The sequence below is a fragment of the Patiria miniata genome, unplaced genomic scaffold (assembly GCF_015706575.1).
Source record: "Patiria miniata isolate m_02_andy unplaced genomic scaffold, ASM1570657v1 HiC_scaffold_30, whole genome shotgun sequence".
NCBI classification, from domain to species: domain Eukaryota; kingdom Metazoa; phylum Echinodermata; class Asteroidea; order Valvatida; family Asterinidae; genus Patiria; species Patiria miniata.
Window position 1 is genome coordinate 2,637,389 of NW_024037070.1, and position 22,531 is coordinate 2,659,919.

General features: G+C 40.5%; 2 protein-coding genes across 4 annotated transcripts in view; one reads left to right on the top strand and one right to left on the bottom strand.

Moving 5' to 3' along the window:
• Positions 1 to 3,358: 3,358 nt before the first annotated feature.
• LOC119739521 (M-phase phosphoprotein 6-like) lies at positions 3,359 to 12,047 on the top strand. The gene is made up of 5 exons (XM_038214498.1): positions 3,359 to 3,570; positions 9,673 to 9,785; positions 10,169 to 10,259; positions 10,826 to 10,920; positions 11,059 to 12,047. Exons 1-5 carry the CDS (start codon positions 3,502 to 3,504, stop codon positions 11,180 to 11,182), a joined length of 492 nt encoding a protein of 163 aa, XP_038070426.1. The 5' UTR covers positions 3,359 to 3,501; the 3' UTR covers positions 11,183 to 12,047.
• A 955-nt stretch (positions 12,048 to 13,002) lies between these two features.
• LOC119739520 (kinesin-like protein KIFC3) overlaps positions 13,003 to 22,531 on the bottom strand; it is a 47,707-nt gene continuing 38,178 nt past the window's right edge. Inside the window, exons 17-20 of one of the 3 annotated variants that reach the window (XR_005272589.1) lie at positions 22,251 to 22,454; positions 19,749 to 19,927; positions 17,761 to 17,905; positions 13,003 to 15,929 (exon numbers count right to left, since the gene is read on the bottom strand). Coding sequence is in view for 2 of the 3 variants with exons in the window: in XM_038214496.1 (XP_038070424.1) it covers positions 17,816 to 17,905; positions 19,749 to 19,927; positions 22,251 to 22,454 (473 nt within the window). In the remaining variant the exon portion in view is untranslated. Of the gene's footprint in view, positions 15,930 to 16,254; positions 17,906 to 19,748; positions 19,928 to 22,250; positions 22,455 to 22,531 lie in introns of those variants that run through there. The other 2 variants (XM_038214496.1, XM_038214497.1) reach the window with 2 other exon arrangements.

Sequence of the window (22,531 nt, forward strand, 5' to 3'; positions counted from 1 at the left end):
GGATTCTAGATGCTCTGTGGTGCGATCTGAGGCAATTTCTGACCACTTGAACCAATGTTTTTTTGAGGAAAAGATGGTGGTGTACTCATTGCCTGCCTTTATTGCGATGTCACATAAAACAAAAAAAAAATTGGTTTCGTTTTTTTTTGGGGGGGGCCATGGCCCCCTTTGGTCCCCCCTGGATCCGCCCTTGCCCATCGATGGTACCAGCCCCCCTCCCACTATTACTTGATTTTACGGAGGCAAAGTGTCCGGAGAAAAAAAACGTGTCTACATTTCAGCACGGATGTGCAAGTGCCCTTTTCAAGAAATGTTTATCCCCAATAAAAATTACCTTGCTACGCCCCTGTTCGCATCATCGAACCTTCGGAGTAGGCCTAACGAATATGTGGACTATCGCATCAAATGTTCGGATCAATGAACCTTATTTCATTTTCGCACTGTCGAACCCCTCTTATGGGAAATGTAAGCGTTCGGAATATCAAAGCTTCGGACTATCAAACCTTCGGACTATCGTACGGAACCCGTGAAGCGCAGATACCGGAACTCGGTGGAAAGAAAGTCGGCTCACACAAAACAAAAACCCAAATTGGAGGAAAATTTCAGTTTGATTTAATATGCCGACTGCTGTCCCTACCGCTTCTCTTTGATTAGAAATGCAGACAACCAATTCCTGGCGAAGGAACACCTTTCACGACCATAACTCCTGAGACGGACGGGTTTGGAAATCCTCAGTTTTTTGCGCTAGAGAAATCGGGGATGGCGGGAAAAATTTCCCATGCAGTATAGTTTTCAAAATTATGCCTTGGATCTAACATTAAAGATTAAGTACAAGTAGCCAATGAAAATATTCCATTGGAAGCACGAAATCCGATATGTTCTGCATCATATGCGACACCTGCACGTGCATGGCGTTTGTATGCATTTAGTATACAATTACTTCATACTATTCTTTCATAATATATTCAACATTTAAAAAATATATAGGTTTTATCGTATGATAGAATAAATACAAAACCAATGTGAGCAATTGCAACTACAGGGTAGTAAAATTCATAGGACAAGAACTGCCGGAAGACTTATAACAGTAGTGTAACGTCACAGAAATAGTTTAACCTCGATGAATATCTTAAACTCAGTTGTGTGCGCCGTGTTGGCGGGGGGTGGGGGTTCAATTAAAGGAAACGGTTTTTGACTAATGGTTTCAACAGGAATATAATGGTCCATTATGCAAACAAAAGGAGACCACATCCAGTTTTCATTTAATTTCTGATAAGAAACTGTGTATTTTCCTTTCAGAGATCCCGTTTTTCCATAGTCAGGAGCTGGGTTAAAACATGAAACAGATTAAGTTGAGGACCCCTCCTGTGATGTCCCTTTTTGAACCATGCATCAGTGAAGGGCAAAAGTAAACTGAAACCTACTTTTCTGATGGCAGAAAAATGCATTTTGGCAATACGTTCATTAATCTGCTTCTCTGCTATTCTGTCAGCAGAAAAGCAGATGTCCCGGCACTTTTGGAATGTCTTCATGAAGGTATCTTTCAAGCATTTCAACTGCATGGGTTCAAATTCTGAAACTTGAAGTAATGCCCCACTCTTGATTGGTATTTGCCAGAGACACTTTCGAATTCAGCGAAAATTGAAGCTCATCGCCACAGAAATTGCACATTCATGGCCTATATTGCCATTTTGCAATAGGCTGGTTCCAAGCAAAGTTTAAAGGGAATATACAACATTTGCAAACATCGAAAAAAAAAACTACCAAGTTTTTGCGAAATACCTTAATAGGATGTTGGTAAATGACAGCCTGAAGCATCCTGTAAAATTATGGCACCTGGTATACTGTCATTTTCAAGAAAAGTGGTATTTTTGTATCAATTTCCAACGCTGATCGGCCGATCAGCGTTGGAAACAACTGGCTTTTTTTCAAATACTGGCCCCAATTGACCATTGCACTTGTTTGCAATCGATTACAAACCTATGAACGGGTACGAGCCAGCTAGACTGGTTCCCTGACCTTACAATTCCCCAATGTATGTAAACTGCTCTGTTTCTTCTTATATGGAGTCAGGGAACCAGACTACAGGAAAATGATCGTTTTTCTTGGTTTTTATAGCATTTTCGAACCCAAAACCTCCAAAAAGTCAGTGCAACTATATTTGCTTTATATTTCCAACCCCCCAATTCCATCCATTTCTGAAAATTACAGCAAAAGCAAATGATGTATATTCCCTTTAACATTAACGTAGTGATTTTGGATTCAGACCTAGCACGTCCTGCATATAATTTGCATTAATTAGGAGGAAAGCCTCCTGATGCATTGCGGATTCACTGCTAGCTGAACCTCGTCCCCAGTGCTCACTTTATTTCCAACCTCGTTTCCAATAGTGGGCGCGTACTGCTCGACATCCTGGGGACGAGATTGCTGCTAGCTACCTACATTCGGGTCCAAAGGACAATGGAGGGACGGGGAATCAGTCTAATTAAAAAGGAGAATTATAGAAGCGAAGGGTGGTGCACACCTGTAGATAGGCCAAAACCCATCCACCGAGTTCATGAATAAAAGTTATATACCCCAGGCGCGGATCCGGGGGGGGGGGTCCAAAAAACCCCCAGCTCTGTCAAAAAGTTTTTTAAATAGAAATTCCTAAAAAATAATGCGAACCCCTCATGGTCTGACACCCCCAAACAAATTATACTGGTATAATGTCCGCCTGTCCAAAATACGGACAGAGGCAGCTTAGATAGGGGGTATTTGTACACGCCATTCCGGTGTTAATAATCGTCGAATTTGAACAGCGTCCCCTATTGAAATATGGTTCCCCCCCAGTTTTTGATTTTACGGAGGCCAAGTGTCCGGAGAAAAAAACCTGTCTACATTTCAGAATTTGTTTGCTGATGAAAACCCACCCCCCCCCCCCTTGCCGGTTCCTGGATCCGCCACCTGTACCCTCAAAATATTCTAAATTGAAGAGTTCTGAGAGTTCTGAGGCTTCCAATTCTGAGAATTTTCGAATTTTCGAAAGTAGCGCTATTTATTTGCCATGTTGTGGAGGGATCGTTTTTCGAGATGGCTACTTTTCCGCTTTGGGAAAAATAGGTCGGTGATAGTCTATTATATGGGTGAAAATTTCTCGAAAAGTCAATGGTCAACCCACCAAGAATTTGAAAGATGCCATGTTGATCATCATTTTTCTGTGGAGCTTAAATACCTGTGAGAGTTCTGAGTATTTTATAAAGACTTTTAAGGTATGGGCATTTAGCACTAGTGTCTATGGGAATTTTAATACAGGTGAGGGGTGCATCCCGAGAACTTGCCAAAAATGCCAAATGTGACGCCACTGGAGGGCGCTGTTCCAATAACCAACACATGGCCCACGTACGTACATGTATATGCATGCCTTATGCATGCTTATGTACGTCCCCGGCCGGCCCTCACTAGCTGCATGTCTGATTTGTCTGTCGTTTATTTTAACGATTTGCTATTTATTAGAACAACATGGCGAACGACCATCGGGTAGATGGACGTGGAAAGACGAAGCTATCCAAGAATCTGATGCAAATGAAGGTTTGCCATATCCGTAATTAGAATAGCCCCACTAGTGTGGCCGTCGGTATGCTGCGCTGAACCTCAAGAGGTTCAGCGCAGCATACCGACGGCCACACTAGTGGGGCTATAATTAGAATAGAAGTAGAAACTGCACCCCCGTGTGCACGGTAACGGGTCATCTCGTACCTTGGGCAACTCGTACCTTGGACAACTCGTACCTTCAACTCGACGTCATTATACCGAGTCGTACCTTGGACAACTCGTACCTTCGGCAAGTCGTACCTTCAGTTAAGACGACTCGTACCATCACGCGTAAGACAAGTCGTACTGTCAATCAGGATAATGATCCGAGGCTGAATAAAGTGGACCGTAACTCATTGGAAGTGGACTGCTTATTAAAATAAAGGTGAATCTCTTTTTGGTATGGGCTCTCTTTTCCCCCAAAAAGAGGAATTTATTTAGCGCGAAGCCGGCCGCGGCAGCTTACACGCACTGTGTGCGCGGCATGCACAGGCCCACGCGGCATCCGTGCAAAGTGACACGGTTCTTGCGCCGCGCTGACCGGTCAATATGGACGTCTGTGCACGGTGACATTGATGCAGTCTGCCGTTACGTTTAGAGACTTAAGCTACGTGAAAATATTATGGAACTGATGTTTTTATCCAAGATTCACGTCTTACCATCATTTCTGCAATGAATGACCATCATTGAGATGATATATATATGAAGAAAAAAGTGGCCAAACCCCCGCCCCCAATTTGTAAATGTTTCGAATAAACCAGTTGATGAATAAACCAACTGTGAATTTTTTTTTTACATTTTAGACTTTCAGACTTATAGCTAGGAAAGGACTGAATCATTTAAAAGTACTGACTGCTCTTGTATACTTTGGTTATTAGACTTCACAAGAAAACGCAGAAATTACTTTATTTAGACACATTAAATGTTTAAATTTGATTTTTATAAATTTTGTCGGTTGGTTTTAATAGAGTTTAATAAAGCTCGCTCTGGAAACAGGATGTTACGGTGGTTAGGCTGTATTGCATAATTAAACCACACCAAATCCGCATCTGAAGTTTCTCCACTATAAAACTCAATAGATGAGTGACACTTCTATAGATGAGTGACACTTCTATAGATGAGCGACGCTTCAATAGATGAGCGACACTTTGGGTGTACTTGTTAAACCGCCGGCCGCTTCCGAGTCACCGGCATCGGTACCGCGCACGACCGACCGCTGCTCGCGCCCTCGGAGGCCGGCCCGCCAGGCCCAATGCGTAAAATAATGCTGCCTGGCAAAGCCATTAGATCTTGAATGTGGTTCTGTGAGAAGGAAATTAACTTTGACTTGAAAAGAATCGTATCGTTTGGGAGTCAAGGAACCACACACTAAGTCGCGCACGTACAGTGTACATGTACTCTACTTTTTATTCTGATGGTACGAGTCGTCTTAATTGAAGGTACGAGTTGTCCAAGGTACGAGTTATCCAAGGTACGAGATGTCCAAGGTACGAGTTGTCCAAGGTACGAGTTGTCCAAGGTACGAGTCGCCCAAGGTACGAGTTGACTCGAAAGCGTGTGCACATGGGTCATGGTGCAGGCTAGCTCTACTGAGTGGAGCGCTGAATTACGGGTACCCCTCTAGCTGGAGTTACCCAGCCCTGAGTTTTATCATTGGGTTGTCATCTAGGGCTGGAGCGAATTTTTCTCGTAACTTGTAGTATTTGCAAATTTTTTTGGAAAATGTTCAATTTTGTCCCCGTTACACACTAATTGCAACTGCAACTCACCCCAAACTTGCCTGGAATAACCATTACACAGGTCCTTGAAGTAAAAAACGATCCACGATGAAGATTCAGCCTACAATTGCAGTGAAAACAGGAGGAATAACCGCTAACTTGACAACCTTGCTGGATTGGCCAGGACCGCAATTGGTTTGTGCACAAAAAAAAATTGTGTACAATGAATGGCGGTCGATTAACAAGCACAGAGAGAGCGATCGCTGTCAACTACTCGTTTTTGCCGGCTGCGCTGGCTGTTGGCGCATGACGTCACGCGGAAGCGTAACACCCGATGACTATTCCTGATCCTGGGTCTGAAGTCGCAATGTGGAAATCACTTTCAAAATTTCGCCGAGTCAGTTTCCAAGATGGTGGCTGTGTGGCCTATGTTTACGGAGGCAGTCCAGTAAACTGGCCACATTATGGGGCTAGGTGCAGGCTAGCTCTACTGAGTGGAGCGTTGAATTACGGGTACCCCTCCATACCAACGCTCCACCGATTCGCCATACTTTGGTAGCACTGTCACGCCCCAACTATCGCATCGGTCCCAACTATAGTTGGGCCTGTCCCAACTATAGTTGGGCCTGTCCCAACTATAGTTGGGCCTGTCCCAACTGTAGTTCCACAGTTGGGCTGGCCCAACTATAGTTGGGACAGTCCCAACTGTAAGTTCCATAGTTGGGCCACTCCGATCTTTTTATTTTGCAGTTTCCCAACTATAGTTTACATTGATGTACAACCATAAAACGTTCCCTACAGCTCTGATACACGTCTGACTTTACTGGGGACCACTGAAATTAGCTATTGATGGGCGAATCTATAGTTGGGCCACCCCAATCTTTTTATTTTGCGGTCCCAACTATAGTGTACATTGTTGTACGATTATAAAACATTCCCTACAACTCTAATACATCTGACTTTACTGGGGACCATCTGTAGTTGGGCCACCGCAATATTTTTATTTGGCAGTCCCTACTATAGTTTACATTGATGTACGACTATAAAACATTCTCTACAGCTCTGCTTATTACATGTCCGACTTGAGACCTTTAACATTAGCTATGCCCTATGGTAGGGGCCCATCTATAGTTGGCTGGCCATGGCAATCTTTGAATTTTGCAAAATGTTGCTGGATAATAAAACCCAGCAGCTGGACAACTCATCCAACTAGGCAGTACCACGTGACCGGCCAGCCTTGCGGCATGCATGCACAACGAATACACGGTGCCAGCGCCGCGGAACATTTTATAATCCAACAAGATCAATCAAGCATGAAGCATCCGGCGCAACTCCAGTCCTAACTATAGTTGGGCCGACCCAACTGCCGCACTATAGTTGGGACAGTCCCAACTATAGTTGGGACCGATGCGATAGTTGGGGCGTGACAGCACCATCACAGAAGCATAGTCACAAACCCACGCGAGGACAAAAAGACCCCAAAAAACCAGTAAAGAGATTACAAATGAGAGAGACAGTTATCCTGGATTGATCTATACATTCTTGACATTCCATGAGACCCCTTATATTGTTCCCAAACAGCGAACATTTTGGAAAAAAAACAGGAAAATAGTCTGAAAACTTACAGTTCAGTGTGTTTGCATGGAGGCTCAGTTCTTGAATTAGCTTGTCAATGAGGGCGTCTGACGTGACGTCACCGTCGTTGCTCGATCGCGAAGAAAAACAAGTCACGCTTTATCAACGACTGTTTCGTGTAATAATACGTGCTCCTTGGGTGTGTTCAAAGCCCATACTGTCGTACGGCGCGGCGCGGATCGGCGCACGTATTATTACACGAAACAGTCGTTGATAAAGCGCGACTTGTTTTTCTTCGCGATCGAGCAACGACGGTGACGTCACGTCAGACGCCTTCATTGACAAGCTAATTCAAGAACTGAGCCTCCATGCAAACACATTGAACTGTAAGTTTTCAGACTATTTTGGGAACAATATAAGGGGTCTCATGGAATGTCAAGAATGTATAGATCAATCCAGGATAACTGTCTCTCTCATTTGTAATCTCTTTACCGTTTTTTTGGGGTCTTTTTGTCCTCGCGTGGGTTTGTGACTATGCTACTGTGATGGTGCTACCAAAGTATGGCGAGTCGGTGGAGCGTTGGTATGGAGGGGTACCCGTAATTCAACGCTCCACTCAGTAGAGCTAGGTGCAGGCTAGCTTGAGTAACTCCAGCTGACATGTTCCATATTCATTCACACATGTAACGCTGGAGGCATAACCTGTTCGTTAGAATGTGGTAGCAAGAGACCCTAAAAAAATGGCCTCTCAAAAATTGTTCATTTTCACCTCTAATATCCCACCCCAGAGTTCGTTTACATACATACATTCAGCAGTCATTTACAAAGCCTAATGATTGACTTGAAACAGACCACAAAAAAATGTGAAAAATCTTGACGATTTCCGTGGCTTGTCCGTAAAAAAGCGCTAGTTCCAACGGCTGTCGTCCATTTTGTTTCGCTAATTATGTAAATGTATGCATCACGTGATGACATCGAAAAAATCTGCGCGCGCGATGTATGTGGGTACCACACCGCTTTCAGGCGCCGCAAGTGAGTTCAATTTTCGTTTGGTGCGTTGTCGCGGAAAGCAAGACAACGAGAATGATGAAGCCCCAAGTCCGGGGCAAAGGTTCATTGCCATATCTCTTCAATTCCCCAATTTTATGGCTCTCAGAACTCTCTAATATAGAATATTTTTAGGGTATAACTTTTATTCATGAGCTCAGAGGATGGGTTTAGGCCTATTTAACGGTGTGCACCCCTATGAGATTTACGATCAGCTGAATTAGTTGATTGTCACATTGATTCCAATATGACATGAAACAGCCGTCGATCAATCGGGTGAACCGTCTTATCGTATGCGCGCATGCATTCTGCAGCATTCTGCAGAGGTAACAGGTACTTGTTACCAGGGGCCCAGGTGAGAAACATGAAAAGTTGCAAAACTTCGGACTCTACCCGCCTCCGTAATTCTCTTTCCCAACTATCCCAAAAGTCAAATTTATGTAGATGCCGATTGTTATATTGAAATGTATATTCACCCTATTCTTCATGTGTAAGTAGGCCTACATGTAATCATGGGACAAATGACGTTCATGTTTAAAAAAAAAAAATTTGAACACGTCGAAGAGTTTTATTTTTCGCAGAACTTTACGCGTGGCATGTTATTGGTGCCACGTTCACGGGTCTACTTGACGGGATACAATTTGGACTCCTATTTATGCTGTCTTTTCCAGGCAGAGAGAGAGAGAGACAGAGAGCTAGAGAGCATTTGGCGGTTGGGTACGGGATGGGGAGACGCCAAGTGTTTTTTTTGCCGTGGTGATTTTGTTGCTGTGTCCAGCCGCAGGTAGATGGGTACGGGTTGGGGGAGTCTGCTTGGCTCGATCAGATCGGGCCGGGTTGATGTGCACAATACTGAAATCATGAATTCCAGTTTAATTTTAAAGAAGATTTTATACAAACAAAGAACAAAGCATTTTATAAGTGATTGGACAGTGCAAAAGTTTCCCAACTCTGCAACTGCAAACTGGTCGAAAATATATTTATGATAAGGATTAACTTAAAAAATGTGATTATTTTGTGATGAACATTTGTCAGTTATAGAAATTTCGTCACTTTGTGAGAACAGTGACAGATTGAGGCTCAAATACTGGACCTCCTCCATAATGTGAGCCACAAACCAATGCGTGCAACATTTCCTTAAAAATTTGTTTCATGAATTTGAAAATCTAGACTGTTTTTTTAAAACTATTTTTTTCACTACGGAAGCTACTTAAATGTGCCTGGGAAGTTCAGTACATGAGCGGCATTTATGGGGCTATCCTGTAACTAGAGGGGAAAAGTGGAGAACGTTTGTCCAAAATGACTGCAGGAATTTTAAATGATCTCTATTCATCACTTGTTTAAGGAATGGTTTGCAAACCTATTGTGTAATTCTGTAAAAAATCTTGAGCCAAGAATCATAAAGAAGACATGAAATCTACTTAAAACTAAAGAAGAAAAAAATAATGCACTGAAAACGGCTTTGATCACTTAATGATTTCAAACCTCACATGATTCTCATGTGAGATAGAAATTGCTGTAATTTTCCACTCGGTGTTTGAAAACTGATTTCAAACAGATCCATGTAATGTAACCCTCCCCCTTTTTATATTTAATATGGCAACAGTCATAACCATCCCTGATTAAAAGTAAGAGAACTTTCCCAAATGTCTTACATGGCTGATCTTCATGACCGTTACTGTCATCTCCATTCTATTGTCAGTGCTGCTTTCTTCTGTTCATGCTTGACCACCTACATGTATCTTGTCTCCACTTTCAGTTTATGCAGCGCACTCAAGAGTCCAATGTACAGAAAGAGCTTGAAGCAGAACAGAGACGCCGTATTGATGAAACTCACTGGTTTCTTGATCTACCAGAGATAACTGTCAAAGAGTGAGGGCAAAGTCTGTGATTCATACCCCCCCCCCCCCCCCCAAAAAAAAAATGGAATTGGAAACCAACCCTGCTGTGGATTCAGTAAGCTTCTTTGGAAAAATGCCAACGGAGTTATAAACATACATGTAGAACTGAATTAGGTGTGCAGTCTGTAATCCGGAGGTTGCAACTGCAAGTTCAATCCTGCTTGAGTCAGTTCTGTTTCTGCAACCCAACTTGATTAAAAATATCCCCAAAACCACAGTTGAGGGGTTTATTACCATAAAAAATAAGTTGGAAAAGTGAAGAATGCAAAATCTATTTTAAAGAAGTTGCTCAATATTTCTGCTGTTTGCAAACTAATTAAATGCACATGTCCAATTTTTTTCTCAACAAATAAGGAGTAATTTTGATGTGGAACCAAGCTTTGCTGTCTGTGAAGATCTTAAATTTGGGCGGATGTCATACAAGGGAATGAACCCTTCTATTGAAGTGAGTCTTACTGCTGATTGATTGTTGGATCTCAAATTTATTGTGTGATTGAATAGTCGATTGACTGTCTTACCAACTGACAAATCAAACAAGCAGTTACCACACTAAAAGAAAATCTGCAAATTTATGTTGCTGAATGCTTTTTTTTTTAAATTTTTTTTAAAAATATTTTTAAATAATCAATTTTCTTGACCAAATTTGTCACTGTGGCTTAAAAACTCAATTTGCCTTACCAGAAAAATGTTTTCTCGTCAGAAACTTGTTCACTATTATTATACCAATATACCTGTCAGCAAGAAAAGGCCATCTCTCTCCCACGTTTATGAAAAAAGTGATATTTGGTGGTACAAGTCTACCGCAAGAATGCTCAGAATGGAATGTTGCATCAATGAGGGAAACAAACGGAAACAGCCCATTTGCTTGTCATGCAACAGCTCTCACTCTTGCACAAAAACCAAAGCTGCTTGGCCTGCATTGGTTGTTCACAGCACTAAACATACATGTATACAATATGTGGATGCTATTTTTTTAGTTGAATTCTCAAGCTTCGGAACATTATCTTGCAGAAAATAATGCGCAGCATTGAGGCTGAAGAATTGGAAGCTATATCTGAGCAGAGAGAAAGAGAAATGACGGTGTCTGATGAAGAAATGGCCAGAAGGTAATGTGTGGATTGTCATTAAATGATTGCTTTGACAACATGCCCGTTGATCTGCCACTTGGCACAAGAACTTACTTATCATAGGTTTGTACATTCATCAGAAGTTTGAGATTTGTTCCTTTGTTTTTTTATCTCCAGATATAGCACATTGGTTGGAACAATTACTAATAAATTCACCAAGAAGCGCAACCGAACACAAGCTCTTGACGAACCACAGGAGAAGAGAGTCAAAAAAGAGTTCAGGAAACCGCCAGATGAATGAGTTCTGTGGCTAGGCTGGTATTGAAAAATGCTGAATGTTCAAATTGGACGGACTAGGCCCTGGCAAGCTACTGGTAGGATGCTGACAGTCAATGGACTCCATGGACAAGCAACCTTTTCATCTCTGAAACATTGCACATTTCTGTCAGTGAGAGATATTTTCACGATAAGTAGTGTTTATTAACTGATCAAAAATTGCAACTAGCCTTCGTACACCTGTGTTACAAGACTGCAATGACCCTGTGTGCATTTCACTTACACAAACTATGCTATTGTTTGCCAGCATTTACAACCATTGGAGCAAAGGTGACCAAATGTTTGCCATAAATGTTGGCAAATATTAGCAACAAAAACAAACAACCTTCCTGACTCATTCACCATTGTTTTCTAAAATAGCAAACCCACGCGCAGTGAGCGTCTTGCCCCACATGGCTGAGATTTGCCTTTAATATACATTTCTCCAGAATTTGTTAGAGAATTGAGAAAACCTTCTGATAATAATGCGAAGCAACACTGGGCTACACATATTCAATGATGATATTGTTCCACTTGAAGTTCGCATGTTCAAACAGGTCTAGCTAATGTTGGGGTTGACATTTATGTGTACATGTATTGTTTTCACACTATGTTAAGTACATGTCACGCTTGCAATCCATAAGTAAATAATGGAGGGCTAGCAAGTTGTCACACACAGGACATAAGTTTCATGTGCATGTATGTGTACTAATTCTCTTAGGTTTCTGGTCACAGAACCTTTGTTCTAGTTGGTCATGTTCCAGAGACTGTAAGCACACAGAAAGTTAACATAAACTTCAGCAGGAAAACATGGGGAAAAAAGTAGGAATGTGTGCATGTGCAGGCGGTAACACATTAGGATGTGGAATGTGGGGAAACTGCAACATGTTGTGTCCCAATAGTTGCATGTAATGTAATTTTATTTATAAATTGTATTTCAAATTTCAGTTTTGGTTCCTAAAATCATTCTATTGCATATTATACAACACCTGAATAAATCCCCGTCATCTGATTGGTGAATTGTAGATCACGTGACATATTATTATTCGGTATAATGCACGGTGCGACCATGCGTTATACCCATGCGTTACACTGTTTCACTTTGCGCTTGTTCCATGACGCGGTATTTGCGTGCAAAATGCATGCTGGTGTGCGCGTTCAGCGTAGCGCGTATTGTTCCAAAGAGCCAGCGCTACAGCGTTGGGTTCAAACATTTTCGTGAAGGGGTAGTTCAACATCTTTAAAATCAAAATAAATTGTAGTTTACAATTTACCAATCAACTGACGAGAATTTATTCTGGTGTTGTATAAAACAAATAACGAATGTTTTACGTTCGTGCGATGGAAAGAATAATTTCATTCGGTGACAGATTGAATGTTCTATTCCACTCGGCTTCGCCTCGTGGAATAGAACATTCAATCTGTCACCTCATGAAATTATTCTTACCATCGCACTCACAAACATTCGTTATTTGTATACTATTTATTGGTGAAGTGTTCACTATTTATTACCATTGTGCATTACCATCCAATTAATTATGTACATGTGTACATGTATTTCAATTTTCACTGAACTCCATACCATTTCAATGTAATTTATAAAGCTGGGATCTCAACACACTTCAATTATGAAGTGATGCTGCATCATGCACACATGAATGATGAACTTAAACATGTAGATGTCCAAAAGGAAACTGGATATAATCTTGCTGTTGAATACCACTTGTTTGTTAACTATGATTTTTTTTAATACTTGCATTTACTGTGTACATACAACTTGGAAATAAAAAGAAACAAAAGCCAGACTTGATTACTTGTGTCATGAAGTTACTTTAATCATTTGCTAGGAAAATAAACACTAATTAAACTATTGCATTCTTCACATTACTATGGAGTGAGTTAGTTCCACTAACACAAATTAAAATTGGATAGAAATATCCCCACATCTGAAAAATAACTGCAAGTTGTGACAAATCTAGTAATGAACATTCAGTGAGTTCACATCATGTTCCTCCCACAAACTTGTAAAGAAGTACTGTATCTGAAATACAGTTCTGGTTTAATACTTTTTTTTATGCATTCATAAAAACAATTTACTTGAGTATTTTGTTGTGTGCATAATTAATGTACATTCTTCATTTGAGTTCACTACATGTAGCCGGGAATGTAAGATGCATTTCACACCTTTCCTATCCCAAACCCGGATATACTGCTCATGTCTTAACACATCTAAAAGCATTTTTAAAAGTTGAACAAAGAAATTGACCTAAGTGGGGTTTGAACTTGCGACCACTGGGTTGCCGTTCCGGTACTCTACCAACTGAGCTATCCAGCCCTATGTTTGCGGTTTCCCATATTGTGAATGGGAACCCCCCAACATAGGGCTGGATATGTGTAGCTCAGTTGGTAGAGCACCGGAACGGCAATCCAGAGGTCGCAGGTTCAAACCCTCCTTCAGTCACTTTCTTATTTCAACTTTTAAAAATTATAAGTCAGTTTCCCTTTGTGGATTATTTGAAAACAACTAAAAACACACGAGTTGTACATTTTGGTAATTCCACTTCACACAATTTTCAGCCTCCAAGGTCTGATATTTTCTTGAGTGTTCCAGTCTGAGGCTGTTTGAGTAAGTTTCCTATTCAATTCTAGTTTGCAACTTGAAAATGAAACAAAACATGCTCCCAATCTACATGTACTTTCAACAATTCCATTTTGAAATGTGGAATACTTTCTTTACCATCTACATATTGATGAGCAAGCACACCTCTTGGTCATTTTTTTTAATGCGTCAGGAAAAAAAAAATATCTAAATCCTGGACCTGTTTTTTTAAAACTAATTCTCTGGATGATAGTACTGTTGGAGGATACACATTAAAATCTGAGTGTCAAATGCAGATCCTAGACTCTTAAGCCTTTTGTAATGTCGCAGTCCCATAACAAGGCAGATTGCCAAGCCAATGCTCGTATCGTAAACCCAAGTTGAAATCAAGTCAATCCACAAGTCGGGTCACCGGTTAGGGATGACCATTGACCAATGTAAGGAATGCCTTGGTGACAGTTCATTGAATAGCTTGACCACTTGTCTTGGGATTGCACGACTTGTGATTCACTTTTCATGATTCAATTGCAACTGTCGTAAATCTTAATTTTCACTTGAGGGATAAACTTGCAAACCATGAACATGAATTTAAGTACGGTGTAGTTTGAGGAGGAAGCATATTCTGGTCCTTCTTGGTGTTGTGATGTTTCATTCCAATGGCGACTACATAATATAGGAATACTGGTTCATACTAACAGGAAAGGCGAGAAATATCTTCTGAAGAATCTTACAGAATTTTGAAGTTGTAACTTGCAGTGCCTACAGCATAAAAATACATGTACTGGAGAAAAACTGTCCCCATTAGTGTTGAATACAAAGTCAATTTTGTCTTCTTAATGAACTTTGATACCTGTAGCCAAATACTTGTGACGGTGCACTGAATAATAGCACATTTCTGAACTGCTTATAAACAGTGCTGTTAATGTGTAATTTGTTCTCTTGTTACTCATAGCATTAGCATTGTTGGTAATACACGTACAGGTATTTTTCCAATGTAGGTCACATAAAAGTCTAAGAAAGTTGAGAAATATTAATATAAATACAGCCATTTCCCCCCCCCCCAAACTCACACATTTTTGAAAAAAAGAAAAGAAAAACCAACCCTACAATCAATCGACATAAAAAAATGGGCTGATGCAGCAGTTGCACATGATGGTGTATATATGATAAAGGACGGATAATTTCTCAGAACACATCTTTTATAGTACTCTAAAAATCGCAATCATAACATGTACACTATAGCAAAATGGTGGGTGTTTTAAGTTAAACAACAAATTTAAGAAGTGCTATGTAAATTCGAAATGATACAAAACTATTGACACTGTTCACCAGCACAATGACAATTTCATAATTGTTCAAGCTTAAAACTTGGTCTTGTATTTGCCTGAATTTGAATGTTCTTATGACCATTTGCCAACAGTTTCCAGTACTATTCATATATGATACAAATACATGTCTACATTTTGTATCCATTATGAATCCAAACACTTGCAGAGTATCACAACAAATACATACTTTATATACAATTTCAAATAAATTAAACGGGTTCAGTTCATTGCAAAATGACATAATAGCAAATACAAAAAAAGATATCAAACATGATTTCTTGGAAATAAAAACAATATTTACATTTTTTTCTACATATTTGTACAAGACAATGTTTTGTTCTTTTCAAGAATACATTAGGTACAATGGCAACAATTGAAGATTATATTAACAGTGATTACATACAACAAAAGCTAGCAATAAGATAATGACTTTAGATATTTTTCCAAGGAATAAACAGTTTTCTGGGCAATTTTTATTATTTTCGAAATAAAATTTTCCAGGGCAATTGTAGTACATGTATAAGAAAGACTTTTCAGATCCTCTTGGTCAAATTCTAAGAGCCTTTTTGTTATAATTTCATGATTTTTCAGGATTCCTAGGTTCTTTTTAAGATTCATAAATATTCCCAAAACATTCTGAGCAATAAAGTATTCAGGAAATTTCAAATTCAATACATTTACACACTTTAGAGTTAAGGAATAATTACATTCCAAGATAGTATTTTGTTTTGAGTTGGACTTAAGAAAAACACAAATTCTTTCCCCAAGGTTTACCATCTTTCCGGCGTGAGCGCTGACACACTTATCTGGATGGGGAAGGGTGTAAACAAAAAACTTTGTCAAGAAACAACTCCTGGCATAAGCACAGTCATTTACCTGGAATCTTGGCTGCTGCTAAATCAGAGGTGGGGTGTGGTGGTGGTCGTGAGTTTGTCTTACATTCCCTATGTGGACTTGTGAACAAAAGATGTCCACATAATGCAGGTTGTGTTAACGTTATGTGGACTAAGCCGTGTCCACATAACCAGGGAATCATAGAAAAGTGTCCAGGGAATCATAGAAAAAAAATTGGGTTAAAAGAGTTTTCACAGTTTAAGTAAAGTTATTTTTGGTACCGATTTTTTCTTAACTACACGAAAATAAAGGAATGTCCACATAGCGTATGTAAAACAAACGTGTGTGTGTGTTGGGGGGGGGGGGGGGTAGACCTATCAACCTGCAGGTTAAATGCAGTCTGTCTACCATAGTGACTCAACCAAATGGCAGCATTCAAAGCATCAGCATTTAGAACAGAAGGCTCAAAAAGTGCCACAACATGGTGCACCGCCAATACTGATTTACATTAGTACTGACATGCATTTTCAGTGTCATTAAGTGAAGACAAGATCCTGAGCTCATCCGCACATGGGCAACAGCCTCTGCAACATGACACAGGCATTCAAACAGGAGCAGCCTACATTGTGCTATATTGCCAAATTTGGCTACTTTTGGTGGCCAGTTGATGTAAAATATGATGCATAGCTGTCATAAGACATACTTGACATACTTTCGGAAATAAACACATGTTCAAATGTACATTACAAGGAAGGGGGATTTTATGGTCAATTGTTCCAATAGGTTTTGAGAACTGCCAGCACAGACATGTCAATTCAGTACAAAAAGTGGCAGAGGTGCATTCCATAAGATACTTGGATACGACCATTGTTTCTGGTTTGGCGTGTAAGTTTAAAATACTGAACATGAACCTTTGGTTTTGGAAGTTTGACAATAGTGTACTATTGGATTCCTCCTTAAAACTGACTTGAGTCAAGTCAAGTTGGATAACAATCTGTTTCTGACAATATCAGAATCAATCGACCAAACTGGATTGCAGTTAAAATGATATTCATAGAGGGTTTTATAGGCCATAGATATTGCCTACTGTTTTAGCTTCCTTTATGAGCTACTGAGATGGCACATTAGGTCTGTTCCCTGACCAGACACTGGGAGTGTGGGGGTGGAGGGAGATTGTGTCCACAACCAAACTTGATCTTTTCATTTCAACGTACACAACATGTACTGCATCATGCTTATGTGAGATGTATGTTTACTCTACAAAAGGTGGTGTTGTACTACAACACAGTTCTATGCATCTTGTGCCAACGAATTAGCTTCAAGGGCTTTGAGATGGGGTACCCCTGATCAGTGCAGTTACTCCTGATTGGGGAATGGAAAGTGAATGGGATTCGGGGGTCAAAAGTTATTATCTTGAGGTGCCTTTTGGGGTAACCCCCATGCTCCAATATGGCATGACTGGAGGGTTGAAGGGGGATTCTGGGGTCAGGGAGCTACAATCTTGGAGTGACTCATGAGTTTCTTGTTGGGGTATCACTGATGCTCCTAGTTGGCAACTAGAGGTTTAAGGGAGCTATCATGATGGGATACTGTAAGGGGTCTTTTTTAGGGTGCTTCTGTTGCTCAAAGATAGTAACTGGATGGTTGTTGTAGGGGTTCTGTGATCAGGGAGCCATCAACTTCGGGTACTATGAGGGTTTCTTGGTCGGGGTACCCCTGTTCATAGTTGGTGACTGGATGACTGAACAGAGACTCTGAGGTTAGGGAGATATCTTCTTCTTAGAGTGGTTCTTGGTGGTGCACCTTTGTTACTCCTAGTTGCAGTTAAGACGGTTGTGAGCTATGTGGTGACAGGGAGTTATTTTCTCTGGGTGCCTCGAGGGGTTTTTGTTGGAGTGCTCCTGTTGCTCCTTGTTGGTGAGGAGTGATAACCAGAGGATGGACCGTCCTACATAAGGAAAAGGAAGCAAGAATGTGAACGAAACCTGTAAGAATATTGTTTCTTTCTGAAGGAGCGGGAAGGAATTTTATTATTATTATTTTATCTGAAAACTAAGATTCATATGTCATTTGCAACGAACAAAGTGACATTATCAGTCAGTGATGGCAATGAGTAAAAGTGCACACAGTTCAAAAGTACACGCAGCCAACAGATTTCCCTTGCTTCACTTATAAATGTATGAAACAACTGCACAACTCCCGTAAATTACAACTCATGTACTATATTTCATTTAAAGTTTTATACGTATGACTACAAAATACTTTCCAAAGTTAACTACCGTAATTTTCGGAATATAAGCCGCGCGGCGTATAAGCCGCAGCACGCAAAAATCTGCAAATTAAGATTTGAAGTCGGCGTATAAGCCGCACCGGCGTATAAGCCGCACCGACGGCAGCGGTTTCAATTTTGTAAGGCCTCCAAATTCTAGCCAAAATGCTCTGAACCAGTTCCATTTACACTACAGAAGCTATAAAAAGGGCCACAAAAGTTGTATCAAATCATTTACAATCGATACTCTCACAAACAAATGTGGAAAATGATGATGAGAAATAAACACCGGGAATTGCTGCCGGCTTCCCCGTCCATAAAAGTTAATACATCGCCCGGCGCGGCAGCCTGCGCCGCGCCGGCCTGTGACAACATTTTCCTGCAGCACGTGAGAGAGTATGCAACCCACCGTGATTTTCCCCCATTGCGTGTGTTGTCTGACTGGAGCGCTACGTACAAATCTTGCTTTGTGGCAACAGATGCTGATTTGTTTTGTCCTAAAAATATACAGGTCCGTTTAATCTCAAAACTTATCAAATTTTTTGTGATTACTAACGAGCAGTATTCAAGTTTCGATCGTAACTTTCTTCGAAAATTGTCAAAACGATGCTGCCATTTTCATGGACGAATCCATTAATTGTGTAAGGGGTGATGTAGTCCCTGTTTTGAGGTTTACATCGTTTCTTGAATACATTTCAAGTACAAAAATTATATTGCGACGTTGAACAACGGATTATCGAATAAAGAAATGTTTCGGACACCATAAAAAATACTAGTCGTTTTTCCCCCTTTTTTAAACAGCGGAAATGTTGGTAATTATTGTTTCCAAGATAGTACACCCCTATATTACCTCAAATGGTGTGGTCCGCTGGGGAAAGCATGCTGCATGCAGCAGCACTAGAATCACGTACGGCTTGTTGCAAGCGTCGATATCGAAGACAGCTTTCACCGTACTTTTTACCGCTCGACACCTTTACGTGGCACGTGGTTTCGGTTCGTTAATGACTTTCTTAATTGATAATTCATTTCAGCAACATACCTCTTCTTATACCAGAACATTAAATACACATGTGAATTTCATTTTTATTCTTCAAGGCTCGGCGTATAAGCCGCCCTGTGTATAAGCCGCAGTAAAGATTTTCATGGGCAAAATCAACGTATAAGCCGCGGCTTATATTCCGAAAATTACGGTACATGCATTTTTTGAACATCTTTTTGTTAAAATACAAACACCGACTTAATGCATCTGAATGGTGAAGCAAACATTGAAGGGAAAAGGATTTATATTTGCACTCCCTGAAAGACCATTATGGTGTCCTACAAACTGAGTTATCCAGTCTTCTTTGTGAATGTGAAATGGCTTTTCTCAAGAGGCGCAATTCAAAAGCTATAAACCAGTATGTATACATGTACAACGATGCCAGTAATCAAGCCCCTAAAGTCCCTATGCTAGAAAAATGGAAAGGTAATTTGGGATCACTGATTGTTCCATACTAAGATCAAACCAAACACTGGTTGTTACCTCATACTGTGCCAAGCGATCCTTCAAGACAGCAACCTCAGCAGTCTCAGTGCGCTTTGATGCTGCCCCAAGCTCCACGGCCCTCACCCTCTGAGCAAACGACAGGCTACACTGCGACTCACTCACATTCTTTGCAACAGGTGAAATCTGTACCACCATCAGGGTCTTACTGTCCCCACCTGATGAGATGCACAAAATAATGATCATCTTGACCAGCAATATAAACAAATACTAGGGTCAAAACCCTTGATATACATGTACCTGTTTTCTTAGGGAAGCTCCTCTAGAGAACATGACAGTTGATCCATGCTTGTCATATTTGTTCAAGTGTATTTGTGTCTACTGTCACGCTCTGTAAGTGCAGTGACTTACATTTCAGTTTTGGATTGAGCTTGTCATCAACAACATTCAACAGGCTTCATATACAGTGGAACATTGCTATATCGAACACCGCTATACCAAACATTTTGCTACACCGAACATCGTCCTTGGCTCCCGATTTTTGTGTACCAAACATACAGAATACTGTTGTTGAAAAATGTCAACAGAAGTGGCAAGTGGCTATTATTTCCCTAAGGAATAGAAGGGGAAAGCCTCCCATTGCCATAGGTAGTAAGCTCAAAAACTGTGCAATTACATAATTCAATAGTCGGCACGTGTTCAAAGTCGTCTTTCAGTAACTACCAGGGCGTGCAGGGTGAAGTTCTGAAGGGCGCTATTTATTGAAAAGTGAGTACCGAAACACCGGCAGCTTAAAATCGCTATACTGAATGATTGCTTTTATGAACAATTTCTGTGGATCCCGCGATGTTCGTTATAGTGGTGTTCCACTGTACTATGATATAAATATAAATGTCTGAGTTTTCACTATTTTCTTTACAAATGTAGGAATCATTATCTTTGAAACTTGAACAGTTTAGTCAAGTCCAGGAATATGAAATTTAAATAATGCTCTTGACCTATAAATACCGGTACTTCAGAAAGAACCACGTGGTAGAAAGCTCCTGCATACGGCCAATTCCATGCAAAGTGGACATGGCTGAAAAGTGAACAATCTATGAAATCTGCAGAACCACAAGCATCACAACCTCAAATGTGGCGGGCAGTGAGATGGAATATGGTTAAGTGTATTTTTTTGGTCCAAACAAGCCCATGGGTTTTTGGGGGGTTAAATTGTGGATTTTAGGCAGACCTGCCAACCTTTGGGATCGAAAAACTGTATTCTGAATCTCCGAAAGTTGTATTTTTCACAAAAAAAACTGTATTTTAAAAAAATATGCATAGACGAGCTATACGAACAAATAAATGTGGCTGCAATGCTCTCGTTACATCTTAATTAAAGTAAAAAAAAATGACCAGAGGTCTCCCTGCGGGTGGTTAACCCAATCAAACAATTTGCATGAATAAGGATATTGATCATATACCTTATTCATGAACAAACTGCTTCAAAAACTATTAAAAGTCTAGATGTACTTAACTAAAGACTAGACTAAACCCTAATGTTTGAAATAAATAAAATTATGATGTCAGTGAAACGTCAAAGGACTTCCAAGTTTTAAATTAGAATCTAAACTTATTCATGTTTTATCACGTCGCCGCCAAACAAACTGCCACTTTCAATCATATTTGCATGCACCATGCAGAAATCAGTATAGTCCTACTGAATGTTATAAAATACACAGCGATCGAACAGTTTCATTTTACAAAAACACATTAAAAAGAACTTGGCCTACCCAAAAAAAAAAAATCAATTTTCTTGCATTTGCTGGCTGATTTCTCCAGTTCGGTTTGGGCCGGTCTTTGCGCGGCATTGTTGATTTTCCCGATTTTTGTTTTCATATCAGAACGTAATCAAAAACGTTTGACAATCAGAACACGTGCACGCGTGTTGTGACTATCGTCAACCGTATCGTGCGTGCACCGAGAAAAGAAAGTCGGTTGACTGCACGTAAGATCTGCCGTACGTACTCCTGCTGGTACGTGTGTGTACGAATACAGACATTTATTTTTGCGGCAGGGGTGCCGCTGCTTGAAGTATCGGCACACTCCGGGAACGGACTGGTTCTAGTTTTTGATACCGTGTACACATGTACATTGTACAGAGGGAATCGCGAAACCAGATTCAGTTCGTGTACGTATCGTTTGCTGCGTGTACATGTGTTATGTACTGTACGTTGATTCAGCCAATTTTATCTAGCATAATTTACACCCACGGCCGCTTTGAACTAGGATTTTTTCAGGCGTGTCAAAATGGTAAAAACCCGTATTTTATGGGGGGAAAACGTACGGTCGTATTTACAACAAATTCCCGTACGAAATACGGCAAAATCGTACTAGTTGGCAGGTCTGTTTAGGTAGTTATTTTGGCATCTTGTTTTGTATGCAAAATGCAAGTGTAATTGTGATTTTTTGTCTTTAAGGCAGGGAGAAAGGTTTTTATGCCAATAGAGTTTTTTGTTTCATGCCCTCCGTGTTTCTGTCTTTCACTCATAATGTACTTACCCAGTGATTCTTGTAGCAGATATGTCAGCTTGGAGTTCCTGTATGGGACATGACCCTGCTTGGTGCGTAGTGCAAAGATGACATCTCCCAGAGAGGACAGTGATTTATTGATACTCTGTGCTTCCTTAAGCCTGGTAGTATCTCCACTGGACCCTGATTTATTGACTCGCTCAGATCCTGCAAGGTCTACCAGGTTCAGCTTGCCTGAAAGAAAAAACATATCACATAGAAGGATTGTCAATAGAGTGTACCACAATTGTAACATTGTAAGCTCCATACCA